Below are 21,686 nucleotides of genomic sequence, written 5' to 3' on the forward strand. Positions count from 1 at the left end.
AGCATTTGTGTTTGCAGCCTTCACACGTTCACCACAGAAACTTTTGGAAACCTTTTCAGAGTTGTCGTGTACAACCTTCAACATGTATCCAACAAGACACCAACCAAGGCAAAAAGATTACGCCGCTTCTCCTTCCTGTCGTGGCCGGCCAATTTCCCCAAATGACCTCTTAGCCGTCCAAAGGGCATTACATGACAGTAAGAAGGAAAACTACCATCTCCAGAATAAAATTCAACAGATTGAAGAAGAGAAACTTCAACTGGAGGAGAAGTGTAGACAGATGGAAGCGCAAAATAAGAACCTGGAAGAAAGACAAAAACGCCAGCCCGACATAAATATTATTAATGAGGGTTGGGGAATCAAGTTTGGACAAGCCCGAGAGCAGATTGTCTTCCTAATTAAGGAAAACAAGCAAAAGAGCGTGGAACTAAAGGAGATGTCCAACCAGCTTAAAGACAGCAAAGCTACTGTTGAGAAGACAGAATGGGATCTCCAATATATGGACCAAATGAATCGGCTGCTCCAAACAAACTTCGATGAAGCTGTGAAAAAAAATGAAGAAATCCTCCAACAGAAGGAAGAACAGGAGAAAAGGCAAAGAGACATGGAGCACAAACTCAAAGTCACGGAGGAAAAATACAGAATGCTGAAAGAGAAGGTGGATGATACTCTGCGCCAAAATAAAGACCTTCTTCATGAGAAAAAGCAACTAGAAGGGGAAAAAGAAAAACTGGACAAACAATGCTCGCACATGCAGAAAAGGATGGAGCAAATGGCGAGAAACAACTCCGAGCTCACTAAGGGGATATTGTTGGAATACAACAACTTGAAGCGCAAACACACTGAAATGCAGGCGCAAAAGCAAGAACAAGACAACATACATGACGACCTGCAGCGTACGCTCCAAGATATCCACAAAAGAAATGAGGAGCTACAAGACATGTACAAAGAAGTACAACAAAGAAACGCAGACATGCACAAGGACAAGATAATGCAGGAGGAAACATCCAAAGAGCTCAGGGAAAAGCTTGAAGAAAAACAAGCAACGTTGGAAGAGGTGGAGAAAACGTGCAAGAAGCTTGAGAAACAAAACAAAGAAACCATCGATGAGTTGAGAACCCTCATCCTGGAAAAAAAAGCTCTTGTAGAAAACTGCATGAAAAAGAAGAACAAACGCTTCCGCTGGCCCTGGAGGAGGAACTCTACTGCTTCCTCAGCAGGTGTAGCCTCGTCTTGCTCCACCTCTGTTCACCTCCCCAACCAGTCCCGGCAGTTGACTGTCCCCTCCTGAGCCTGGTTCTGCCGGAGGTTTCTGCCCGTTTAAAGGCAGTTTTTCCTCCCCACTGTCGCCTAGTGCGTGCTCAGAGGGGATTGTTGGGGTTTTCGCTCCTCTACCTTGTTTCATTATTTACTTAACTTTTTGTGCTTGCTTCATTTTACCTTGTTTCATTATTTACTTGTTAACGTTTTGTTCTTACTTCATTTTACCTTGTTTCATTATTTACTTAACTTTTTGTGCTTGCTTCATTTTACCTTGTTTCATTATTTACTTGTTAACGTTTTGTTCTTACTTCATTTTACCTTGTTTCATTATTTACTTGTTGACGTTTTGTTCTTACTTCATTTTACCTTGTTTCATTATTTACTTGTTTAACTTTTTCTTTTTCAACTTATTCATAAAACAATAAACCAATTGAATTTATCCTTTGAGTATTTTTCATCTTTTCATCTATAACTTTTTCAAACATTCATATCTGTCGTTTATCTTCTTCTTGAAACCTCATAAATGGTGAAGGAAAAATCCTGGAACATGGTTTGAAACACTGAAATTGTTTCAGCTGAAACCGGCAAAGTCATACGTGTGTGTGTGTGTGTGTGTGTGTGTGTGTGTGTGTGTGTGTGTGTGTGTGTGTGTGTGTGTGTTACTCTGTACATGAAACAACTTTGTAGAAAACCATTTTCCTGTCGAAACATTAGCAAACACAAACAAAGTGTTATTAACAAACGAATTACTAATATCCCTCTCTATGATAGTGATTTATTTTCTTACGGGATTAAAACTGTAAATTTTACCAAACTAAAGAAAGTAATACAAAGTAATAAAACTTTTTATCATTTAGTTAAGATCCAACATCCATTCTTTTCATAGTTGGTTGCTACCACCAGACGGCGACATGGAGTACTTTTACCCATGTAGAGAAACATAAAGGCTCATATATTACACACGCACCAACATTTTACTGTCTATTACTACATCAGTCTGTTTACATTAAACTGATATTGATAAATAAACTCACAAATATAGCTTCATGAATTTGGTAACGTCCTGTAAGTCATATCGTCAAATGCTTTTGTTCCAAAATAAAAAGGCTGTTGAAATAATGATTGGTGTGGTTTTTACAGGTGAATGAGCAGCAGAATAACTACAGAGAATCTGTGAATACATGAATGACCTTTTGTAATATGCCTTTAGCCTATTAGTGCCCTGAAAGAGTGGAGATTTTACCTATTTTAGCAAAATGATCTACAAACTGTATGGGTGAATATAGGAGCTTGTTAACAGGTTAGCATGTCCAACTAACAGACAGGAAAATGAGCTATGTATTTTTTAGATATCATGTTATCAGCTGACCACTGAAAGCTCTTTCTGCATATATCTTCTACACGTTCTGTCTCTTGTCACGTGTGTGTTTATATTTAAATCATGTATGTTGATTATTTAAATATGCTTTTTCATTCATTTTTTAAAAATGTCAACAGCTGTCGTTTACAGATTCATTGTTTACTATATGCTATATATATATATGAACATGAACAAAACTGAAAACACTGGGTCACCGACCCAGGAACCCTGACAATATGTATTTTACCTGGTTAATGTGTGTGGCGGGGCGTGGTCTGCAGCGCCGCTGCAGGGGAGGCGGACGCACCTGAGCGGCACCCGCGATCACGCCTCGGCGCCTTAACGTCTGTGCTCTCTATGCTGTTGTGTTGGTATGTGTCGGGCTGTGAGCTTTAACACCGGCTGTATGCATACAGCAACCGTGTGTGAAAAGTGGTCAATAAAGAGAAGCTGTAAAGCGTGTTCATGGAAACATCGTTGGGTCTGCCGTGATATGTTTACAATGGGACTTCTGCTCCTGAATCTCTGCGCACAGCGTCTGCAAATCGGAGCTGTATGAAGTCACTTTCATCTTTACGCAGGACTGTAAGCTGTCATCTGTGAGGCGTGAGCGGTGTTTGTTTTTAACATAGTTCACGGTGGAGCTGCTGACATAATGTGGATCCGAAGATTGATAATTAGCCTACCTGGGGTTGAAAGTCTCGATAAATGCACGGCGTTTCGGCGGGTATATCGGCTTCCGCAAGTGTGACGCTTATTTTGAGCGTTCAAAAACTAATAGAATATAATTTTATATTTATATTTCATTTCAATATCACAGTAATCTTCCAATTTAGAACTACAAGTTAAAAAAGAACTAACACAAATAAAATACACTTCAGCTAATTACTTAAAAAAATAATTTATTTTCCCAAACCACGCAGAGCCGCACTAAAAGGACTAAAGAGCCGCAGGTTGCTGACCCCTGCACTAACCTATTCAGCTGCTTGTGAATGCAAATATCTAATCAGCCAATCACATGCCAGAAAAAAAAAAAGGGTGATTTAAGTGACTTTGAAGGCAGCATTGCTGTTGGTGACAGATGGGCTGTTTTACGTTTTTCAGACACTCCTGATCTTCTCAAATTTTCTCAGGAATTTACAGAGAACAGTCCAAACTGAAAAGTGAAATAAACATTTCCCTGGGTAAAAATGCCTTGTTGATTGCAGAAGTCAGAGGGGCGTGGCCATGCTGAAGGCAAGAGGAATTCTAAGCCAGTTTCTCAACCCAGCCCATCTGATATCAGTAACCACAACACATTCAAAGTCAATTAAAAGTCGCCTTTCTTGCCCGTTCCGATGCTCGCTTTCAACTTTGAAATGAGACCACTTGGACAACAGTAATGATAAATAATTGCAAATAGAGCACGTTTACAGAATTTAATGTCATTTTTATAGAGCACCTCTTATTTTAAGAAAAGATGGGCGAGACGATTTTTGAAACTAACTGCAAATTAAGCACACAATATTTAATATCTGTATTTTACCATTTTGATAAGACATATTTCAGTACTCCAAAACACTTTTATTAGACTGCCAACATGCTTACAAGTAGTAAATCCAGGTTAGTGGATCATAATTAAACATAACTCTGTGGCAAACGCAGAGTTCAGCAGGCCATCAAGGAAGAAGTGACGTGCATTTCTGCAGTGTAAAGATTCACAAATGATTTTCTCCTTAATCTACAGTCACACAAAGCGCCAGGAAAATCTTTGGTGATGTTCTCAGATGATTCTGACGCTTATCACCCAGTTCCTCGTGATGTCCTCCACACCATCAACCCTCTGTCCTCCTCACAGTTTCTTCCTCAGCTTGCCTTTCTTATGGCCACCCCTTCCAAAACCTGACTTTTTAACTTCTCCGAGCCACTTTTTGTTCTTGGAGCGGAGCTTCCTCATCCCCCCGCCCTGCAGGAACTGGTGCTTCTGCTTTTTCTTGCGCTGCTTCATGATCTGATCCTTTGTTTTCAGCTCCGAGCGTGCTTTGTGGTCACCGGAGCTCTGTACGTTTGGACCTCGTCGGCCACGGCCACGACCTGGGAGAGGCACGACACAACAAAGAGGTTGGAGGTTATAGCTCGCAAGGCTGGAAGAGGGACTTGAAGTATTTACCTTTAGAGTTGAGTTAAAACATGGTGGCTGATGGTCTATATTTAACATGTTTGTGCTATTCATTTTGATGCCTTCCTACCTCTTGCTGGCTTCCTGCCTCCTCCGCCTGTTTCTCCATCTGATCCAGATCCTGTATCATCAATCTTGTATTTTTTCCTTCACTCCTCATAACTGACATGTTGTCAAGTGATACAACATCTTCACAGTACAGCTTAATATTGTCATAGGAGTAGAGAAGAGGGTCATTGAGAGCAGCACACAGAGAAGCTTTTTGTTGGAAGGATACAAGTTCTTCCTGTTCTTCTTGTTACTGATAACCTGACCGCTGTCTGTTTTGATCTTCTTCTTCTGGTCTTCTTTTCCCGTTTCTCTCACAAAACGCTTCCTCTTACGGTCCCTAAAAAAAGAAGGGGGAAAAAAGACTTTAAATTATAGTTTGAAATGACCATTTGGTGGATATAATACTCTTCATCTTTGCCTGACTGCCTCTTTTTCTTGGTCTTTGGTCGCTCTTCGCCATCTTCCTGCTGACCTCTTCTTTTACCACCTACCACCTCTGAAAACACCCCCTGGTGGAAATAGAAAGAATTACATGGTACAAAGTGACAAAGCATGATACAGAGATCCTACTATCTTCCTCTTCTAGTTTGTATACAACATCATCTACATCAAAACTGCACTTTATTTAGCTTCTTCTTCATCAGACAGCACAAACAACTTTCTCATTTTGACTCAAATATTGGTTTTGAATGAAAATGATGAAACAATCCTGGGTGTTTATTCAACTTGTGAGCAGGTTTTCTAATCCACCGTACTATTATTATTGACACTAGTACATGTTCGTGCTGCTGGCAAACTAATACACTCAAGAACATATAGCAAAGCAAAAAAGTGAAAAGTAGGTCTTGCCTACATAAATAAACATAAGACAGTTGTGAAACTTTGACATAGTAACATCTGCAGTAATATTTACACCTGTGATGACATCTCACCAGCATTAGCCTTATTTTGAAACCAATATTGTTTACACAGAGTTTGTAATTGCAGAGAAATGCTCCATTTATTTTGGTCATTTCATTTTTGAGCAGGAAGCTCACCTTTCTTGTTATAGCCTTTAGACGAATAGAGAGTTTTCCAATTAAATACATATTCTTTAAATAATGTTCCCTCTTATAAAAAGTAGGATAATTTAAAATTTTTTTAAAAAAAATGTATTATACCTCTATTACTTAGAAAAAAACCTGTTTTTTTTCTGTTGTCTGTTATATAACGTTAGTGATGCTCGTTTCAATTCATTTCTTAATCAGCTAAACAGGTCAGTTAAGAAACAGTCAAATATTAAGTTAAATTTGAAAACGGTTTAAAAAAAAATATCCCCATTCCAAAATGTCACATGACAATCTCATTGGCTCACGGAGTTATGATGTCACTACACGATCCTTTGAAGTTTTTCCTTAAACAGGGGTGACACACAGCAGTTTTTTAGTTCGTGTCTTCGCAGCATTTGTGTTTGCAGCCTTCACACGTTCACCACAGAAACTTTTGGAAACCTTTTCAGAGTTGTCGTGTACAACCTTCAACATGTATCCAACAAGACACCAACCAAGGCAAAAAGATTACGCCGCTTCTCCTTCCTGTCGTGGCCGGCCAATTTCCCCAAATGACCTCTTAGCCGTCCAAAGGGCATTACATGACAGTAAGAAGGAAAACTACCATCTCCAGAATAAAATTCAACAGATTGAAGAAGAGAAACTTCAACTGGAGGAGAAGTGTAGACAGATGGAAGCGCAAAATAAGAACCTGGAAGAAAGACAAAAACGCCAGCCCGACATAAATATTATTAATGAGGGTTGGGGAATCAAGTTTGGACAAGCCCGAGAGCAGATTGTCTTCCTAATTAAGGAAAACAAGCAAAAGAGCGTGGAACTAAAGGAGATGTCCAACCAGCTTAAAGACAGCAAAGCTACTGTTGAGAAGACAGAATGGGATCTCCAATATATGGACCAAATGAATCGGCTGCTCCAAACAAACTTCGATGAAGCTGTGAAAAAAAATAAAGAAATCCTCCAACAGAAGGAAGAACAGGAGAAAAGGCAAAGAGACATGGAGCACAAACTCAAAGTCACGGAGGAAAAATACAGAATGCTGAAAGAGAAGGTGGATGATACTCTGCGCCAAAATAAAGACCTTCTTCACGAGAAAAAGCAACTAGAAGGGGAAAAAGAAAAACTGGACAAACAATGCTCGCACATGCAGAAAAGGATGGAGCAAATGGCGAGAAACAACTCCGAGCTCACTAAGGGGATATTGTTGGAATACAACAACTTGAAGCGCAAACACACTGAAATGCAGGCGCAAAAGCAAGAACAAGACAACATACATGACGACCTGCAGCGTACGCTCCAAGATATCCACAAAAGAAATGAGGAGCTACAAGACATGTACAAAGAAGTACAACAAAGAAACGCAGACATGCACAAGGACAAGATAATGCAGGAGGAAACATCCAAAGAGCTCAGGGAAAAGCTTGAAGAAAAACAAGCAACGTTGGAAGAGGTGGAGAAAACGTGCAAGAAGCTTGAGAAACAAAACAAAGAAACCATCGATGAGTTGAGAACCCTCATCCTGGAAAAAAAAGCTCTTGTAGAAAACTGCATGAAAAAGAAGAACAAACGCTTCCGCTGGCCCTGGAGGAGGAACTCTACTGCTTCCTCAGCAGGTGTAGCCTCGTCTTGCTCCACCTCTGTTCACCTCCCCAACCAGTCCCGGCAGTTGACTGTCCCCTCCTGAGCCTGGTTCTGCCGGAGGTTTCTGCCCGTTTAAAGGCAGTTTTTCCTCCCCACTGTCGCCTAGTGCGTGCTCAGAGGGGATTGTTGGGGTTTTCTCTCCTCTACCTTGTTTCATTATTTACTTAACTTTTTGTGCTTACTTCATTTTACCTTGTTTCATTATTTACTTGTTAACGTTTTGTTCTTACTTCATTTTACCTTGTTTCATTATTTACTTGTTAACGTTTTGTTCTTACTTCATTTTACCTTGTTTCATTATTTACTTGTTGACGTTTTGTTCTTACTTCATTTTACCTTGTTTCATTATTTACTTGTTTAACTTTTTCTTTTTCAACTTATTCATAAAACAATAAACCAATTGAATTTATCCTTTGAGTATTTTTCATCTTTTCATCTATAACTTTTTCAAACATTCATATCTGTCGTTTATCTTCTTCTTGAAACCTCATAAATGGTGAAGGAAAAATCCTGGAACATGGTTTGAAACACTGAAATTGTTTCAGCTGAAACCGGCAAAGTCATACGTGTGTGTGTGTGTGTGTGTGTGTGTGTGTGTGTGTGTGTGTGTGTGTGTGTGTGTTACTCTGTACATGAAACAACTTGGTAGAAAACCATTTTCCTGTCGAAACATTAGCAAACACAAACAAAGTGTTATTAACAAACGAATTACTAATATCCCTCTCTATGATAGTGATTTATTTTCTTACGGGATTAAAACTGTAAATTTTACCAAACTAAAGAAAGTAATACAAAGTAATAAAACTTTTTATCATTTAGTTAAGATCCAACATCCATTCTTTTCATAGTTGGTTGCTACCACCAGAGGGCGACATGGAGTACTTTTACCCATGTAGAGAAACATAAACGCTCATATATTACACACGCACCAACATTTTACTGTCTATTACTACATCAGTCTGTTTACATTAAACTGATATTGATAAATAAACTCACAAATATAGCTTCATGAATTTGGTAACGTCCTGTAAGTCATATCGTCAAATGCTTTTGTTCCAAAATAAAAAGGCTGTTGAAATAATGATTGGTGTGGTTTTTACAGGTGAATGAGCAGCAGAATAACTACAGAGAATCTGTGAATACATGAATGACCTTTTGTAATATGCCTTTAGCCTATTAGTGCCCTGAAAGAGTGGAGATTTTACCTATTTTAGCAAAATGATCTACAAACTGTATGGGTGAATATAGGAGCTTGTTAACAGGTTAGCATGTCCAACTAACAGACAGGAAAATGAGCTATGTATTTTTTAGATATCATGTTATCAGCTGACCACTGAAAGCTCTTTCTGCATATATCTTCTACACGTTCTGTCTCTTGTCACGTGTGTGTTTATATTTAAATCATGTATGTTGATTATTTAAATATGCTTTTTCATTCATTTTTTAAAAATGTCAACAGCTGTCGTTTACAGATTCATTGTTTACTATATGCTATATATATATATGAACATGAACAAAACTGAAAACACTGGGTCACCGACCCAGGAACCCTGACAATATGTATTTTACCTGGTTAATGTGTGTGGCGGGGCGTGGTCTGCAGCGCCGCTGCAGGGGAGGCGGACGCACCTGAGCGGCACCCGCGATCACGCCTCGGCGCCTTAACGTCTGTGCTCTCTATGCTGTTGTGTTGGTATGTGTCGGGCTGTGAGCTTTAACACCGGCTGTATGCATACAGCAACCGTGTGTGAAAAGTGGTCAATAAAGAGAAGCTGTAAAGCGTGTTCATGGAAACATCGTTGGGTCTGCCGTGATATGTTTACAATGGGACTTCTGCTCCTGAATCTCTGCGCACAGCGTCTGCAAATCGGAGCTGTATGAAGTCACTTTCATCTTTACGCAGGACTGTAAGCTGTCATCTGTGAGGCGTGAGCGGTGTTTGTTTTTAACATAGTTCACGGTGGAGCTGCTGACATAATGTGGATCCGAAGATTGATAATTAGCCTACCTGGGGTTGAAAGTCTCGATAAATGCACGGCGTTTCGGCGGGTATATCGGCTTCCGCAAGTGTGACGCTTATTTTGAGCGTTCAAAAACTAATAGAATATAATTTTATATTTATATTTCATTTCAATATCACAGTAATCTTCCAATTTAGAACTACAAGTTAAAAAAGAACTAACACAAATAAAATACACTTCAGCTAATTACTTAAAAAAAATTATTTATTTTCCCAAACCACGCAGAGCCGCACTAAAAGGACTAAAGAGCCGCAGGTTGCTGACCCCTGCACTAACCTATTCAGCTGCTTGTGAATGCAAATATCTAATCAGCCAATCACATGCCAGAAAAAAAAAAGGGTGATTTAAGTGACTTTGAAGGCAGCATTGCTGTTGGTGACAGATGGGCTGTTTTACGTTTTTCAGACACTCCTGATCTTCTCAAATTTTCTCAGGAATTTACAGGGAACAGTCCAAACTGAAAAGCGAAATAAACATTTCCCTGGGTAAAAATGCCTTGTTGATTGCAGAAGTCAGAGGGGCGTGGCCATGCTGAAGGCAAGAGGAATTCTAAGCCAGTTTCTCAACCCAGCCCATCTGATATCAGTAACCACAACACATTCAAAGTCAATTAAAAGTCGCCTTTCTTGCCCGTTCCGATGCTCGCTTTCAACTTTGAAATGAGACCACTTGGACAACAGTAATGATAAATAATTGCAAATAGAGCACGTTTACAGAATTTAATGTCATTTTTATAGAGCACCTCTTATTTTAAGAAAAGATGGGCGAGACGATTTTTGAAACTAACTGCAAATTAAGCACACAATATTTAATATCTGTATTTTACCATTTTGATAAGACATATTTCAGTACTCCAAAACACTTTTATTAGACTGCCAACATGCTTACAAGTAGTAAATCCAGGTTAGTGGATCATAATTAAACATAACTCTGTGGCAAACGCAGAGTTCAGCAGGCCATCAAGGAAGAAGTGACGTGCATTTCTGCAGTGTAAAGATTCACAAATGATTTTCTCCTTAATCTACAGTCACACAAAGCGCCAGGAAAATCTTTGGTGATGTTCTCAGACAGGGACGTGCAGAGAGGTTTAAAGGGGCGGGTGCTCAAAGTTAAAAAGGGGCACATTGAACCATGCTGAATAACAACAACACACATTCATCAAGAATCTAATATGGGAGGGCAGGGCTGTGTTGATCTGAGACTGTAGACATTAAAAAGTCCACAGGAGAGATGGTAGCTGATTAAACAAGTTTCATGAGATAATAACAAAATGCAAAGATTGGTGACAGCGCTTGGAACCATAAGGCAACGAAAAACTGTGACATAAACTCGGCTCTGCCTGTGAATCACTCTTTGCTTCTCTTCTTCCTTCCTTCCCATCATTTCATATATCACTCTCCACTTGCTGTCTATCTGAGAACAAGGCACAACTTGCTATTGCAATAAACTATAATCTAATTATCCACACCTAACAACTCTTGCACTTAATCTATAATAAAATGATGACAGCAAAATGTTATAGCCCTGCCTTTAGTAGCCTCATACAGCTCCTACTGTTTCCTCCTCATGTCCTTACCAGCCATGTCTGCACAATGTTATATCATGAGTAATATTTTTTTAAATCCAGCTAAATAAAACACACACATGCACACACAGTGACATTTTAGACCTTCTTCAGAATACTGTATATACTATGGGCATCCTTACATTATTATTTATTACTAGAGCTACAATAATAAAGCAATGAGGAGGGGGAAGTAATAAATATTAAATAATGTATTTATGATGATTCCATTTGTTTCACTATCCACTCTGTGCAGGGCAAAGCTTATTACATTTTTAAACTGTAGAGATACAATCATTTTACTGCTGTAAAATCCAACTTTTGTCTTATTTAAAATATAAATCTAATATAATCTGCTTCTTAATGTATGTTCTTTAAAATACAGCGTGTGTTTTTTAATATATTATAATTATAATAATTATTATGTGGACATGCATATTAGATCGTTTTTTAGTGAAATATAATCCCTCCAGAAAGGCAGGAAATGCCCAGAAACTTACTTTAAAACTAAATATGTTCCCTAAAACGGTGACAGAGCTACAGACTCATGACAGCCTTACACAGGTAGCCAGCAGCTATGACCAGCACTACTTGTGCAGTTAATAAAAGGACAGGTAATGTTTGTCACGCTGTTGCACACACAGCACGCTCGTTTGTTTCAGTTCGTCAGTTGCAACAAGACAGCTTACCAACGTGTATGTAATAAGCTAATACTCCTGTGTGCTACACACTACAGTGTGCGCTGTACACCTACTTACTGGGTTTGTCGCATCAGTCTGTGTCTCTGAGTTAACTTGTGTTTCTCCTACAGCTCCGGACCGCAACAAATGCGCGTGCTCTTTGTGAGCTCGTTCCCGGCTCGTAACCAGCGCGTTCTGCCGTCGAGGGCGATCATTGGTTAAATGTGATCATGTGACTGATGCAAGCCAGATCCTTTTATTTAGCAAAACTATGATTAATAGTTAAATATTATTGTTGAGGGGCACAGACAGGACTCCGCACGCACACACACATAAAATAAATAAATAAATAAATAAATAAAATTTAAAAGTTGCCTCAACAAAAGGGCACTTTGGGCACTCATCAGGAAAGGGGCGGGTGCTCAAGCCCCTCTAGCCCACCCTCTGCACGTCCCTGGTCTCTATCCATCTAGTATTAAATCTTTCTGGGAAACAAGTATGTATATTATGCACACACACAAACACACATGCAGCTATTACCTATTTCTTGTTTTTATACCTAAGATGAATTATTGTTGAATGAAGACATTTTTCAAACAAATGTAAAATGTGGGCAATTGTGTTTATTGGGTAAAGGAAAAGGCAGAAGGGGGGGAAAGGATAGAAAGAATGAAAGAGAGAGATGAGAGAAAACCCCAACAATCCCCTCTGAGCAAGCAGCAGGCGACAGTGGATAGGAAAAACTCCTTTTAAAGTGAAAGACACCTAAAGGAGAAACCTATGGCAGAACCAGGCTCAGGAGGGGGCAGTCAACTGCCGGGACTGGTCGGGGGGTGAGGGTGAAAAAAGAAAAAGGAGGGAGGGGAAGGGGGGAAATGAAGATGGAATAGAGGTGGAGGAAGACGAGGTTACATCAGGTGAGAAGCAGCAGTGCCCCTCCTCCAGAACCAGTGGAAGCGTTTTTTCTTCTTTTTCAGATACTCTTCCACCAGCACTTTTTTCTCAATGATGAGGGTTTTCAGCTCATCGATTGTTTCTGCGTTTTCTTTCTCAAGTTTGTTGCATCTTTTCACCATGTCTTCTAATTGTTCTTGTTTTTCTTTAAGCTTGTCTTTCAGTTCTTTAACTGTTGCCTCCTCTATTCGCTTTGCCTTGTGCACATCTGTGTGCATGTCTTCCAGCTGCTGGTTTCTCTTCTGGATTTCTTGAAGTCTACACTGCAGGTCTTTATGTGTTTTCTGTTGTTCTTGCTTTTGCGCCTGGATTTCAGTGTTTTTGTACTTCAAGGTCTTAGAAAGTTCCTCAAGTTCGGTATTTTTTCTCAGCATCTCATTGATGCTACTCTGCATCGCTGAGCATTGTTTTTCCAGCTTTTTCTTTTCTTCTTCCAGTACAGTTGATTTGTACTTTGTTTCGTTATACAATTCTTGGAGTGCTTGATTTTTCCTCTGGAGATGAAGTTTTTCTTCTTCCTGTTGTATTTTCTGTTGGTCTTTTTCTTGAAGAAGCTCTTTATTTCCGTGCACTTTTTTATCAAGCCTGATTTGGAGCGATCTGTGTTTTTCCTCCATCTCGTCAAGCTTGGAGTCCATTTCTTTCTGTTTCATTTCCAGTTTCTTCTTGTCTTGAAGCAACTGTTGACTTTTGTGCAGAGTTTTGTCATGTTTCACCTGCAGCGCTTTGTATTTTTCCTCCATGGCTTGGAGTTTGCTCTGCAGGTCTCTCTGCTCTACGGGCTCTTGTTTCTTTTCTTGGAGGTTCTCCTTATTTCTCTCCAGAGCTTCATCAAGCATTACTCGCAAGCCTTCATTTTGTTTCTCAATGTTCCTCAGCTTGCAATCCATTTCTTCCTTTTTTATTTTCTGTTGGTCTATCTTGTGAAGAAACTCTTTATTTCTCTCCAGAGCTTCATCAAGCATCACTTGCAAGCCTTCATTCTGTTTCTTGATGTGCCTCAGCTTGCAATCCATTTCTTCCTTTTTTATTTTCTGTTGGTCTTTCTCGTGCAGAAACTCTTTATTTCTCTCCAGAGCTTCATCAAGCATCACTTGCAAGCCTTCATTCTGTTTCTCGATGTTCCTCAGCTTGCAATCCATTTCTTCCTGATGTATTTTCTGTTGGTCTTTTTCTTGAAGCAGCTCTTTATTTTTGAGCAGTGTTTCCTCAAGAGTTAGTTGCAGCATTTTCAGTTTTTCCTCCAAGACTTCAAGCTGGGAGTCTGTTTCTTTCTCCAGCATTTCTTGTTGCTCTCTCTCTTGAATGAACTCTTTATTTCTGTGCACTGTTTTCTCAAGCTTGATTTGGAGCGATCTGTGTTTTTCCTCCATCTCGTCAAGCTTGGAGTCAATTTCCTTCTGTTTCATTTCCATTTGCTTCTTGTCTTGAAGCAACTGTTGACTTTTGTGCAGAGTTTTGTCATGTTTCACCTGCAGCGCTTTGTATTTTTCCTCCATGGCTTGGAGTTTGCTCTGCATGTCTCTCTGCTGTGTGGACTGTTGCTTCTCTTCTTGGTGGATTTCCTTCAGTTTTTCCAGAGCTTCGTCAAGCTTCTCTTGGAGCTCCTGATTCTTCTTGACCATGTTTTCCTGTTTTATGCTCTCTTTTTTCTCCTTTTGGAGCAGATCTTTATTTTTTTCCAGAGCTCCATCAAGCTTTTCTTGGAGCTCCTGATTCTTCTTGAGCATTTTATCCCCTTTAATGCTCTCTTTTTTCTCATTTTGGAGCAGATCTTTAATTTTTTCTAGAGCTTCATCAAGCTTTTCTTGGAGCTCGTGATTCTTCTTATCTTGGAGAGCCCATTGTTTCTCCTCAATAATACCTTCCCTTTCCTGAAGCTGGTAGGATAATTTTTCTAATTCAGCGCTCTTTCTCTCATTTTCTTCTGTCAGGATCTTAATCTTTTCTCTGTTCATGAGATTTTCCTTCTCCATTTCTTCCAATCGCTTTTCCTCTAATTCCACCTGTTCATCCCAAGGAAGAGAGCTGATGTAAGGGTCTAGGGACTCATACCATGGAATAGAGCTGGGGTCAGCTTCTTGTCTTTCTTGCTCTTTCTGAGACATGTTGGAGTCTGTATACCGTGAGTACGAAAAGTATCCAGATGTTTGAAAATGCTTTACTGGTGAACGTTTGAATGCTGCTAACATAAGTGCTGCAAATAACGGACTGAAAGTTGTACCTCCTCACCCCTATTTATGGATTCAGAAGCCTGTGACATCACAATTCCATAAGCCAATGAGGTTGTCACATGACATTCTAGAATGAGGTCATGTTTTTGTATGAATTTTTAAAATAACATCAACATTCCGTAAGCCAATGAGGTTCTTACATGACTTTTGAATGAGGATAATTATTTTGTGTTAATCGACATAGCCTGCTGCAGCTCAGAGCTCGTGAGCTCAAACGATCCTCCAACCTCAGCCTCCCGGTAGCTTGGATTACAGGCACGCGCCACCGCACCCGGCGAGAAGCAGCTACGTTAACAGGGCTTTTAACTATGTCTGAGGTGACATCATGACACTAACCTGCTGCCCATCATTAGCAAAGTTGTAATGATGGGCAGCAAAGATGAGGAATGAATGGTGCACAATTGTTATATGCAAGTTTTTAGAAAGCTCGTGGTTAACCCAAGAGTATTTTGTCACAATATCAAGAAGAGTAAAGCTTCAATGTCAAGAATAGATAGGAATATAGGGAATTATATATTTTTATTTAAAGACAGGACTCACATGTTTTCATTTCTAGTCTTTAAAACCTGTCTCTATCAGGGACGTGCAGAGAGGTTTAAAGGGGCGGGTGCTCAAAGTTAAAAAGGGGCACATTGAACCATGCTGAATAACAACAACACACATTCATCAAGAATCTAATATGGGAAGGGCAGGGCTGTGTTGATCTGAGACTGTAGACATTAAAAAGTCCACAGGAGAGATGGTAGCTGATTAAACAAGTTTCATGAGATAATAACAAAATGCAAAGATTGGTGACAGCGCTTGGAACCATAAGGCAACGAAAAACTGTGACATAAACTCGGCTCTGCCTGTGAATCACTCTTTGCTTCTCTTCTTCCTTCCTTCCCATCATTTCATATATCACTCTCCACTTGCTGTCTATCTGAGAACAAGGCACAACTTGCTATTGCAATAAACTATAATCTAATTATCCACACCTAACAACTCTTGCACTTAATCTATAATAAAATGATGACAGCAAAATGTTATAGCCCTGCCTTTAGTAGCCTCATACAGCTCCTACTGTTTCCTCCTCATGTCCTTACCAGCCATGTCTGCACAATGTTATATCATGAGTAATATTTTTTTAAATCCAGCTAAATAAAACACACACATGCACACACAGTGACATTTTAGACCTTCTTCAGAATACTGTATATACTATGGGCATCCTTACATTATTATTTATTACTAGAGCTACAATAATAAAGCAATGAGGAGGGGGAAGTAATAAATATGAAATAATGTATTTATGATGATTCCATTTGTTTCACTATCCACTCTGTGCAGGGCAAAGCTTATTACATTTTTAAACTGTAGAGATACAATCATTTTACTGCTGTAAAATCCAACTTTTGTCTTATTTAAAATATAAATCTAATATAATCTGCTTCTTAATGTATGTTCTTTAAAATACAGTGTGTGTTTTTTAATATATTATAATTATAATAATTATTATGTGGACATGCATATTAGATCGTTTTTTAGTGAAATATAATCCCTCCAGAAAGACAGGAAATGCCCAGAAACTTACTTTAAAACTAAATATGTTCCCTAAAACGGTGACAGAGCTACAGACCCATGACAGCCTTACACAGGTAGCCAGCAGCTGTGACCAGCACTACTTGTGCAGTTAATAAAAGGACAGGTAATGTTTGTCACGCTGTTGCACACACAGCACGCTCGTTTGTTTCAGTTCGTCAGTTGCAACAAGACAGCTTACCAACGTGTATGTAATAAGCTAATACTCCTGTGTGCTACACACTACAGTGTGCGCTGTACACCTACTTACTGGGTTTGTCGCATCAGTCTGTGTCTCTGAGTTAACTTGTGTTTCTCCTACAGCTCCGGACCGCAACAAATGCGCGTGCTCTTTGTGAGCTCGTTCCCGGCTCGTAACCAGCGCGTTCTGCCGTCGAGGGCGATCATTGGTTAAATGTGATCATGTGACTGATGCAAGCCAGATCCTTTTATTTAGCAAAACTATGATTAATAGTTAAATATTATTGTTGAGGGGCACAGACAGGACTCCGCACGCACACACACATAAAATAAATAAATAAATAAATAAAATTTAAAAGTTGCCTCAACAAAAGGGCACTTTGGGCACTCATCAGGAAAGGGGCGGGTGCTCAAGCCCCTCTAGCCCCCCCCCTCTGCACGTCCCTGTTCTCAGATGATTCTGACGCTTATCACCCAGTTCCTCGTGATGTCCTCCACACCATCAACCCTCTGTCCTCCTCCCAGTTTCTTCCTCAGCTTGCCTTTCTTATGGCCACCCCTTCCAAAACCTGACTTTTTAACTTATCCGAGCCACTTTTTGTTCTTGGAGCGGAGCTTCCTCATCCCCCCGCCCTGCAGGAACTGGTGCTTCTGCTTTTTCTTGCGCTGCTTCATGATCTGATCCTTTGTTTTCAGCTCCGAGCGTGCTTTGTGGTCACCGGAGCTCTGTACGTTTGGACCTCGTCGGCCACGGCCACGACCTGGGAGAGGCACGACACAACAAAGAGGTTGGAGGTTATAGCTCGCAAGGCTGGAAGAGGGACTTGAAGTATTTACCTTTAGAGTTGAGTTAAAACATGGTGGCTGATGTTCTATATTTAACAGGCAGACATGTTTGTGCTATTCATTTTGATGCCTTCCTACCTCTTGCTGGCTTCCTGCCTCCTCCGCCTGTTTCTCCATCTGATCCAGATCCTGTATCATCAATCTTGTATTTTTTCCTTCACTCCTCATAACTGACATGTCAGAGCGTTCTCACTCCCGAGGCGTAACATGTCGACGTTTTGTCACGTCCCGCGGTGTTCCTGAGGAACGCGAAAGGAGACCTTCGGCGTTCTTATGGTACGCGGCGGGTTATGGCTGGGATCCAGTGCAATGACGCTTCCGCGGTAATAGATGTTCCAGCCCTGTATTCCAGCCCTAAACCTAACCTTATCCCTAGCCCTGACCATAACCTTATTCCTGACCTTAACCAGGACTTTAATGATGTTAAATAGCGTGTTTCTAAGCGATTTGAAGAATAAGAGCGAACATGTGTAGGTGCAGTCCAGACGGTTCTCATATTTCCTCTTTTTCCGAGGTCGTCATTTAGGAACGTGGTGGGTAACCGAAAACGTAATATGGTGACGATTTGTCACCTAGCGTAAAATGTTACGCTTTGGGAGTGAGAACGGGTTGCAGATAACACAAAGTTGGTTATACTTAAGGGATATAAATCTGTCCAATTAAGAAGCAGAAACCACTGTGAGTCCATTTCAACCTCATTAGTTTAATATTAAAGCGACAGCAGGTGCAAAACTATTAAACTTTGAAACAGGGAATGGCTTGGCAGACCATTGCTCTCTCCTGATCCCTCCTGACGGATTTTGACGGACGTTAAACTAAAGATAGCTGTCTTAAAAACAAGAACCAGATTTTTTTTCTGCTTTCCAGGAGTTCTGTTATCCTCGCTTATTGTGGATGCAAAGACCTGATACAGCCGTTTGTAAGACAACACATTTATGGTTATTCCTGACATACAAAGTGTGCAACAGACACATTACATAGTTATCTATGTTGTGCATTAATGAGGAAAAGACTTAGACTTAGAGCTTTTTATTGTCATTGTGCAGTTTCTTGTACAGCGAAATTGGGTAGCTTGACCACAAAGGTGCAAAAGTAAGAAGAAGAGAAACCAATATACAACAAAGGGGGGGGGGGGGGGGGGGGGATAAATAAATAAAATAAAATAAAAAGCAATGTATATGTGTACGAAATATTGAAACAGAAACATTGTGGGTCTGTATACAAGGGCAATTATATAATGTAATAAATAAATAAGGATGGAAGGGCTATGGTCATTTAGGGTGGAGATGGTAGTTCTACTGGGACCAAGATATTGCACATGAGCCAAAATATTTTGCACAGAACATGGAAAGACTGAGATATTGGACAGAACTTCTTCTGAATTTCCACTTTCATTGATTTCCAGCTGTGATATTTCATTTTCCAACATTTGCACATCGAAAAGTTTAACAAACCCATAATACTATCATATAAATTGCAATATTAAACAAAACAAGGAGTCAAACAGAAAAACAAACAAAAAATGGTTTTAAATCCTGATTTGTATCAGCTACTAGTTAACCTATTTGTTCCTTTCAGATTAATCAAAGTTTCTTTTAGTTGTTGTTCTAACTGTCTGGTCAATACAATCGATAGAACTCCACTCAGTTCTATCAATTTAATTTAGCCTGATTCAGTCCACCCAAGGCTTTCACTCACTGTATGCGCAAACTGTCTGGTTATGATACCCAGTAACACTTCAACGAGTTAGCAAAACAACTCAAACAAAAGTAATTTGTCTTGAAAGGTGCTATATAAATAAAATTGTACTTTTACTTACTTTCATTACTCACTTTTTATGTTATTGCAATAACACTTTTTTTTTTTTTACAAAAATAACAGGGGTTGAAACTTTATTGGTAATTTTCCAAACCAAAAAATTATCCTCATTCAAAAGTCATGTAAGAACCTCACTGGCTTACGGAATGTTGATGTTATTTTAAAAAATACATACAAAAATATGACCTCATTCAAGAATGTCATGTGACAACTAGGGATGATGGCACCGGTTCTGTCATAAACGGTAGTAACCAGACCGAAAAGCAGCGCACATTTCGGTGCTTTTTTTTTCCTGAGCTGTGATACACTTTAGATTCTAGCCAATCATTTTACGTTTCCGAGGATAGTAGGCGGGTCCAGGTACATACGTTCTTTTAGAGCAGAGCTACAGATTAAAAATGCCCAAGGCAAAGCGGTCAAAAGTCTGGCTGTACTTCACAGCAAAATATGCAAACTCAGCAGCCTGCAACAAGTGCTTTAAGCTGATACTGTGATACTGTCAAAGGAGGTAACACCTCAAATCCGATGAAACACCTGGCGACGCATAGCGGGTTTTTTTTAAAAAGCCAAGAAATGCGCCATATTTGATAGCTTGCTGCGAGACCTCACACCGTGCACATCTACTGCGGGTGGGTTGCCTGTTATCGGACCCGGAGTTAGCAACATCCCCCAAAAATCCGAAGAGGAGAGTCCTGGCCCCTAGCCCTGCCAGTGTAGCAGAAATGATGAGGATGGCAGCAGCAGCCGTTCTTCTCTGCGTGAGTAGCTTAATGTTGTTCGTATGTGATTTACGTTGAGTAGGCTAACCACGTTATTACATTAATGCATGTAAGGTGAACTAGCAAACATCATCATAGCTACATGCGACTGTCTTCTTGTTTGATGGCAGATGCTCCCTTCACCCTGGCCAAAAAGGCTAAAATGACCAAAGAAAAAGTGGAAAACAGTTAAACATGAGAGGTTTTTGGACAAAGTTTGTTTTTTCCATTGTTTAAGCACTGCTTCCAGCCAAGAATGTTACCATATATGCCCCATAGCTGCAGAAAAGGCTAACATTGTTATCTTTTTACAAAAAAAACCATCTGAACATGAGGTTTTTGGACCAATTTTGTGTTCTCCATTCTTTAAGCACTGGTTTGAGCACCGTTTAAGCACCGGCACCGTTTCAAAAGTACCGGTTTGGCACCGGTATCGGATAAAACCTAAATGATACCCATCCCTAGTGACAACCTTATTGGCTTATGGAATTCTGATGTCACAATCTTCTAAAGCTTTGATCCTTTGAAGCTTTGATCCTCATGAATCCTTAAGTAGGGGTGAGGATGTACAACTTTTAGTCCGTTATTTGCAGCACTTATGTTAGCAGCATTCGAACGTTCACCAGTAAAGCATTTTGAAACATTTGGATCCTTTTCATACTCACGGTATACAGACTCCAACATGTCTCAGAAAAATCAAGAAAGACAAGAAGTTGACCCCAGCTCTATTCCATGGTATGAGTCCCTAGACCCTTATGTCAGCTCTCTTCCTTGGGACGAACAAGTAGATAGAATTAGAGGAAAAGCGATTGGAAGAAATTGAGAACAAAAATCTCATGAACAGAGAGAAGATTAAGATCCTGACGGAAGAAAATGAGAGCAAGAGAGCTGAATTAGAAAAATTATCCTACCAACTTCAAGAAAAAGAAGGTATTATTGAGGAGAAACAATGGGCTCTCCAAGATAAGAATCAGGAGCTCCAAGAAAAGCTTGATGAAGCTCTGGAAAAAATTAAAGATCTGCTCCAAAAGGAGAAAAAAGAGAGCATAAAAGAGAAAAATATGGTCAAGAAGAATCAGGAGCTCCAAGAAAAGCTTGATGAAGCTCTGGAAAAAAATAAAGATATCATCCAAAAGGAGAAAAAAGAGAGCATAAAACAGGAAAACATGGTCAAGAAGAATCAGGAGCTCCAAGAAAAGCTTGACGAAGCTCTGGAAAAACTTAAAGAAATCCACCAAGAAGAGAAACAACAGGCCGAGCAGAGAGACTTGCAGAGCAAACTCCAAGGCATGGAGGAAAAAAAAAAGCGCTGCAGGTAAAGTATAATACAACTCTGCACAAAAATCAACAGTTGCTTCAAGACAAGAAGCAAATGGAAATGAAGCAAAAAGAAATAGACTCCGAGCTTGAAGAGATGGAGGAAAAACACAGATTGCTCCAAATCAGGCTTGATAAAACGGTGCAGAGAAATAAAGAGTTCATTCAAGAGAGAGAGCAACAAGAAATGCTTGAGAAAGAAACGGACTCCAAG

The 21,686-nt window shown here is 39.8% G+C and overlaps 1 protein-coding gene across 1 annotated transcript; it reads right to left on the bottom strand.

Annotated features, from left to right (window-relative positions):
* Window positions 1-12,387: 12,387 nt before the first annotated feature.
* Window positions 12,388-15,035, bottom strand: LOC146692764 (uncharacterized). Its single transcript, XM_085432935.1, has one exon. It carries the CDS (start codon window positions 14,928-14,930, stop codon window positions 12,693-12,695), a length of 2,238 nt encoding a protein of 745 aa, XP_085289061.1. The 5' UTR covers window positions 14,931-15,035; the 3' UTR covers window positions 12,388-12,692.
* Between the last annotated feature and the right edge of the window lie 6,651 nt (window positions 15,036-21,686).

This window comes from Copadichromis virginalis, linkage group LG15, assembly GCF_057382275.1.
Source record: "Copadichromis virginalis isolate Kocher_CV1m ecotype Utaka linkage group LG15, C_Virginalis_male_GT1.1, whole genome shotgun sequence".
In the NCBI taxonomy this organism is placed as follows: domain Eukaryota; kingdom Metazoa; phylum Chordata; class Actinopteri; order Cichliformes; family Cichlidae; genus Copadichromis; species Copadichromis virginalis.